Below are 6,805 nucleotides of genomic sequence, written 5' to 3'. Positions count from 1 at the left end.
GGACAGCGTTTAGACAGCACGCATTGCAAAGCTCCCTGGAAGGCTTTCGCTGGTGGATCTGCTGCTCTCTCAGCTCATGACCCATTTTGGCTTTCGTCAAGAACCGTGACACCAGCCGCCTGGGTCATCAAGGAGGCAGGGAGGGGGAGAGCAGCCCTGGCTGGAGAGGGAAGTGGGGAAGGAGAAGAGGAGGAGGAAGGGGGAGGATAGAAAGACAGGGAGGGGAGAGAGAGAGAGTTGCTTTGCTCCAGTGGTGAAGCTTTGAATCCCAGTCCCGAGCTCTCAGCAAGCGCTTGCTGGGATACCTCACTCCCTGTCCTGTGCTAAGGTCTGTGATTGGGGATGTGGTGTGCTCAGCGGGCAGGGCCCCTCCCCTGGGCTGGATCCGCCTCTCCTATCCCCCAGATAAATTACTAGTGTCCTCACTAAATTCCTCGGCTTTCTCTCTCTCTCTCTCTCTCTCTCTGCCTCTCACACACGCTCCCTCCCTCCCTCAAACACGGGCGAAGCGGGGTTGGGGGGTGGGAGGGCGGGGATCCTCTCTGGACCGATATTGCGCCTCGGTGCTGGGGGGGAGAGAAGGGGAGGAAAGCACGGGCGCCCCTTCTCTCCTCCACCGCCTCCAAGTAGCTTTGAGGAGCTGCCCTTCCTGCCTCCCACCCCCTTTCCCACCGGTCCTTTGGCACCTTCCAGACCATGTCCACTGGGTCCCTCAGTGATGTGGAAGATCTTCAGGAGGTGGAGATGCTGGAGTGCGATGGCCTGAAAATGGATACTAACAAAGAGTTCGGGGCGTCCAACGAGAGCAACGAGGAAGGATCCAATGGCGAGAATGGCTCCCCTCAGAAGGGGAGAGGGGCCTCGGGCAAGAGGAAAAAAGCTCCCCCCAAGAAGAGTCCTTTAAATGGAGTGAGCCAGGAGGGAAAGCAGGTCCAGAGAAACGCTGCCAACGCCAGGGAGAGGGCGAGGATGAGGGTCCTTAGCAAAGCCTTCTCCAGGCTTAAGACCACCCTGCCCTGGGTGCCCCCAGACACCAAGCTTTCCAAACTGGACACCTTGAGGTTGGCCTCCAGCTACATCGCTCACCTGAGACAGATCCTGGCCAATGACAAGTACGAAAATGGCTACATCCACCCGGTCAACCTGGTAAGTCACGGCCCGCCGAGGCCAGCCACTTGTGTGTGTGTGTGTGTGGATGGGGAGAGGCGGGCGAGGAGCTGGGATGGGGCACGTGCGGGGAGAAAACTCCACATACTCCTTCCTCACAGAGGGTCTGGTGCCAGCCCGCGGGGTGACAAAGGCTTCCGGAGCGAGGAGACAGGCTCCCAGCTGCCCCCCCTCCCGGCGCCCCGGGAGCTGAGCGTCCTGGGCCCCAGCCGCTGCTCCGTGCAGTCCCCTCCAGGGGCGGCCACAGATATTGGGGGCAGCTTTGCTGCGCCAGGAATGCCCAAGAGAACTCAGTAGGTTGACAGAAGCTCCCTACCTTCAGGTGGGAGGGTGTGAGAATTTGGGTAGAGAAAGGTACGTGTTCGGAAGGGCCCAAGCCAAGGAAGAACCCCGGATTTATTCTCAACCTCTCCTCTCTATTACGATATTTCCTGCCATAGTAATCCTCAAGCCCTGTTTTTTTAAAGACAGAACTCTTGGGGCTTTGTACCCGACCGCTCAGATTCGCTGGGTCCAGGACATTGTTCCTATTCATGTAAACTCACAGAGGAGAAATCAGAAACAGCGCAGACCCCCGGCGTTGGGGGCTGTGTGTCCATCCTTCCTGTGGCTCCCACCAGCAGCAGAAAGCCTTCCCGAGCAGCCCAGGGTCTCCCCACCAGAAACACCCAGTTTCCAGCTGTAAAAATATGTGCATCGGGTGCAAACCAGGGGTGGGTTTGATCCCGTACAGCGTTTGCATTGCCTGTGCCTAATGATAAGGGGATCACGTAGGGGATCTGGGGACGTTTCCCCGAGATCTGGCTCTGCCTTTTGAGCTCTGGTCTCGGGGCAGGGGAAGCAAATTACCGGCGGTGTCATCTTGATAAGGGCTCGGGAGATTATTTTGTAGCTAAAAGCAAAAATCGCAGAACAACAGGAGCACAACATAAACCAGACACCCAACCCAGATATTCGCCCCCTCCACACGCAGGCACACAAAACCTTGCCTCTGCGGCCGTGGGAGGACAGAGAGGGCCGGCGGGATAGGAGGGGGGCTGCTCGGGGTGCCGGCTTTTCCCACGGGAGAAAAGTGCACGGGGCGTCTCTCGTGGGAAAAGGCGGCACCCCGAGGGCCCTCCCCCGCCGGCCCCGACCGGAGCACGGCGCTGCCCTTCCCCAGGCCGGCCAGGGGGCCGCGGGCGGGCGTTTGCAGCCCCCCGCAGCGGCTGCGATCCCGCGGGGAGAGCCGGCCGGGCAGCTGCGGGAGGAGGAGGAAGGGGTCGCGGCTGAAGCCGTCGGGAAGGGCGCCCTGCAGAGCCGCCCGCGGGGCGAACGGAGCGCGGCGACGTGCGTGTAACCCCCTTGCCACCCGTGTCTTTTCCTGGCTACAGACCTGGCCTTTTATGGTAGCCGGCAAACCCGAGAGTGACCTGAAAGAAGTGGTGAACACAAACCGCTTGTGCGGCCCGACGGCATCCTGAGCCCCGGCAGCACCGGCCCGGCGCGGGCAGGGCCCCGCCGCCGCCCCCGGCCCCGGGCAGAGCCCCGGGGAGAGCCGCTCGCCCCCCCCGGCGCGGCGCCGGCCACCACGGGCGCCCTAGCAGAGACTCCGTCCGCCCCGAGAGAGAGATCCCGACTCTATTTAACTTTATTGAATGCGTGTACAGTCGAGTGTCCCGCACCGAGAGCCTTGCTGGTTCAAGCGCTACTAGAGAAAAGACAGAGATCAAACAAAACCTACCACGCGCGTATCTTTTGTCTGAGACCTGTGAAATATGTAGATGCCTAGGAAAAAAAAAAAAAGAAAAAAAGAAAAAAAAAACTGACTTTGACAGTCATCTCTATGGAGTAATTCACCCTAAAGATATATAGATATATTTTCTCCAAGCAGGTTTTTGCTCTGTTTCCGTGAATAAACCTTCCTTTCCATTGAACGCGGAGCGCTGTAATTTTCGTTTCCGACTCCGGTCGCAGCGGGGCGAGCGGCGCTGGCTGGGGGCGACGCGGGGGGAGCCACCCCCGGGCTTGGGGGGGGGGTGGGGAGGAGAGGGGGGCAAGGAGCGGATTGGGGGGGGGGGGGCGTTTTCTTACTGCGAGAGACTTGGACCCAATCCCCCGGGGAGGGGGCGGCTCCGGGCTCAGCGGAAGAGGGAGAGCAGCGACGGGAGCGGGGGGCACGGAGGGGTCCCCCCCTTCCCCAGCTTTGTGGCCGCGGAGCCGCCCGTTTCAGCCGGCCCGGGGCGATGTCGCTATCGCGGGGCGTTATCGCTATCGCGGGGCGTTATCGCGGGGCGGGAGCGGCAGCGGCGGCCGGGGCCCGGCTGTGCCGCGGTGGCCCGGCGGGGACGGAGCTGCCGGAGCCCCGCGGGGCGGAGGTTTGGGCCCCGGCCGAGGGCTCCGGGAATTTGTACTTTAAACATCTCCCCCCGATCGATCGGGGCGCCTGCGGGAGATTAGGCTGAGATAAACAGGAGCGCCCGGCGCTCCCCCTGCACCGGCAGCGGCCGTCGGCAGCTGATGCGCCAGATCCCACCGAGCTGTTTAATGTTTCAGGGTTATGACCGCACTGTTTACAAGATGTCTTCGGTTATTTATACTGTTATTATTAGCAGAGGGGCTTTAAATTTCCGCTTCACTTGCTCTTTCAGCGGCGGCCCTCGGTTCCGTTTGATACCCGGCTGCTCGCGGGCGGAGGGGCCGCGGGGTTCGGGCGGCCCTGTCGCGACATCGCTCACCCCCCGCGACAGTGGGGCCGGGCAGAGCATCCTTCGGGCGCCCCGAAATCAGCGGCGGGGTCCCCCGGTGGGCTGGGTGCGAGCGGGGCCGGGAGCGGGTGAGCATCGCGGCCCTGGCCTCCGGCCGGGGGGCAGGAGGGTGGGCAGCTTCTTTTCCCTTTCTCCCAGCTCCTCGCACGGCCACGGCTCTTGCTGAAGGGACCAGCAACGGCAAGCAGAGCTGAAAGGGCCCGTCTCTTTGCCACAAACATGGGCAGATTCCGGGGGAACTGCTGTTCTCCTGCAGGGAGATAGAGCGGAGCCCTCTGACCTTAAGCTAAGGGCAAATGAGTGATGCAGCAAATGCCCGAATGCTGTTTTCACCACCGAGGTTAACCACTGAATTGAAATTACCATTACATGTAACCATTCAAAATCTCGACTTAAATCCGTACTAACTATAGCCTGCTCCAGACTCATAGCAAGGTGCTGTTTACCTCGTAGAAAGTGGCAGTTGAGAGGGATCTGGGACATGCATAAAATTAGGAGTTAAACTGTAAATTTTCTCGCACACTGCTTTGCCATCCTGCTTTGCTATGCACTAACCACTAACTGCACTCGGCATCCTCCCCACCCCTTTGATCTAGCCACGTTCACTTCGCATTTGCCACCTAAAACGCAGCATGGAGAGAGAGAAGGGAGAAATGCAATAGTCCCCGGTGCAATGTGAGGAACACAGCTGTAACCACGTACCAAAAGCTGCAGTGCAAGTGGAACGGTAAGAGAAGGTTGCAGACACAGTTATTTCTCTTGCCACTATTCACTTTATCTAGCATTCTGGGTTTAGTCCCTGTTGGGGACTAAAATATTCCTCAAGCATCCTCCACCTTCCTCAGTCCTTGCCTCTGAACAGCAGTGCAGCAACAACCAAAAAGGCAGCAAACAACAAACAAAAGCGACCGACAACACGCAGAAAGGTAAATAATGTTTTTACTCCAACTGTAAAACACTTAATGGCTTTACATCCATTTTCAGGACAACAAGCATATTTTTCAGAGGCATGCATGTGGATGGTAGCCTTTGGTTCACTGACCTTCTCTAGAATTTGTGTTAGGACACAGCCGTGTGTATCGGTAGTTGGCTTCATTCAGCCTCCATTTCTCAGCTGAGTTAAGAGTCCTCCCTGCAGCTCAGGAGAGCGATGAGTGATACCATTCTTCCCTGCTGCTGAGTGCGATTTTACAGAAAAAAAATATTTGCAAACAAAAAGAAAAGAAAAAAAAAGAAAAAAATACACATTTAGTTTGACTGAAGCACTTGATGATTTTGAAGGGAACCCACAAACGTGTTACAGGAAGAAAGAGAATGGGTTTAAATATTGATGTTAACGATTTAAAAAATATGTATTTTGTTTGCTTACTTTTCTGTACAATGTGATGCATTTTATTATTTACTGAAATATTATTTATGCCCTTTTTCCATGTGGAAACAAAGCTGACTTGATTTATCCTTCCGTATCGACATGGATGTACACGCAGCTGCGTGAGTGTCTGTATACATTCCCTCCTAATAATGTTTGAACTCATTGCCTGAATTCAACTGAATTTGACAGAGGTCTCAAAGATAACTGAATTTCTACTTTTTTTTTTTTTTTTGGGAAAATGGGCAGCCAAGTAGAGAAGAGAAAAAATCTTTAAATTCTGCAACTAAAGGAAAAGTTTTAACATGAACTCAACTGCTGTCAGGTAGCAGAGCACCCACAACACAGAGGCAACTGTAAGAGTTGAGTCCTGCTTCCATCACCCAATAGAAGTGCACCGATGATCAGACTGTACTGCTTATGCACCCATGTGTTTTAAGATAAGAATTGTTTAAAAATAGTTTAGTCCTGTCTGATTTTTAATACTATTATTCTTTTCTCTTTTTTCTTTTTTTTTTTTCTTTTTTTTTTTCTTTTTTAAGGAAAACCAGTTCCACCCAACATCTTCACACCAATTTTTCAGTTCAGTGAGAAATTAGAAAAATCATTTATTCATGCAGCTGCACCCAGTGCTCAGAATCCTGGGCTGGGTGCTCACGTTGTACTGCCTACCAGAAGTTTCCACAATCTACACGGTCTTTAAGAACAAGCATTTTTCCATCCCTTGCAGAAAATACTTTTTTTTTTCCATCCCTTGCAGAAATATACATTTTAGGCTTATCTGATCCTCTCACTGTGATGGAAATCTGACAGTCTAAAACACTAGCATGGTGAGAAAACCACTCTTCATCCCCTTGTGCCACACCTTGTTGTCCAGGGCAGGTGAGCAAGACCACGGTGATGGTCATGCCCCGAGCTGCAAGGTCCACAAAGAGCATATGCTAGAGAGCCTACTCCTCGTGGTGCCTCCTAGGAAGCAGGTCCAAATTCCAAGCACACCTCAGAAGCTAAAAGACATAGAAAATCTGTGTGGTTTCTTCAAGAGGAAAGTTGTTTTTAATCCTGGATATAACATTGTATTGGTAATTCCACATCTGTGTCTTCTGTGTCTGCCTGGAAAAATATGCTTCCCTGTAAATTAATCTTTTTTTTTTTTTTCTTTCCGAAAAGGCAATCTTTCCTGAAATACCATTGTCATTGTTATTCATTACTATATGTATTAAAAATATGCAACAGACATTAGTTAATTTCAGGTAATAAGCAGGGTACAGAACAAAACTCACATTTTTTCTCGTGTACAAGAGGAAGGTATAATGTGATAAAAAGGAAGGGTATTTCTAATTTCTGTCTGGATATCTGAATGTAGATCATCATGCATAGCCTCCCAAAAGGGACAGGTTTTCAAAAGACATTTCAGAGAAACTGAAATTTGTGCCAGCAAAGAGCAGAGCATTCTGTAGTTTCTATATATATACACTCACAGAAAGGTCCACATGCAGTATTTCTCCAAACAACCAGTGAT

The 6,805-nt window shown here is 53.3% G+C and overlaps 1 protein-coding gene across 1 annotated transcript; it reads left to right on the top strand.

Moving 5' to 3' along the window:
* The first annotated feature begins 447 nt into the window (after window positions 1-447).
* On the top strand, window positions 448-3,083 carry TCF21 (transcription factor 21). The gene is made up of 2 exons (XM_048075781.2): window positions 448-1,146; window positions 2,541-3,083. The coding sequence occupies exons 1-2, from the start codon at window positions 697-699 to the stop codon at window positions 2,628-2,630; spliced, it is 540 nt and encodes a 179-aa protein (XP_047931738.1). The 5' UTR covers window positions 448-696; the 3' UTR covers window positions 2,631-3,083.
* Window positions 3,084-6,805: the final 3,722 nt, after the last annotated feature.

This window comes from Anser cygnoides, chromosome 3, assembly GCF_040182565.1.
Source record: "Anser cygnoides isolate HZ-2024a breed goose chromosome 3, Taihu_goose_T2T_genome, whole genome shotgun sequence".
Taxonomy (NCBI): domain Eukaryota; kingdom Metazoa; phylum Chordata; class Aves; order Anseriformes; family Anatidae; genus Anser; species Anser cygnoides.
Note: the sequence above shows the minus strand (reverse complement) of the source record. Positions and strands in the feature narration are given on the sequence as shown.

What these genes read in the sequence shown, in the direction of transcription:
- TCF21 (XM_048075781.2), top strand. Translation starts at nt 697, where the DNA reads ATGTCCACTGGGTCCCTCAGTGATGTGGAAGATCTTCAGGAGGTGGAG. An exon ending in ACATCCACCCGGTCAACCTG is followed by an intron (nt 1,147 to 2,540) that starts GTAAGTCACGGC and finishes TCCTGGCTACAG; the next exon opens with ACCTGGCCTTTTATGGTAGC.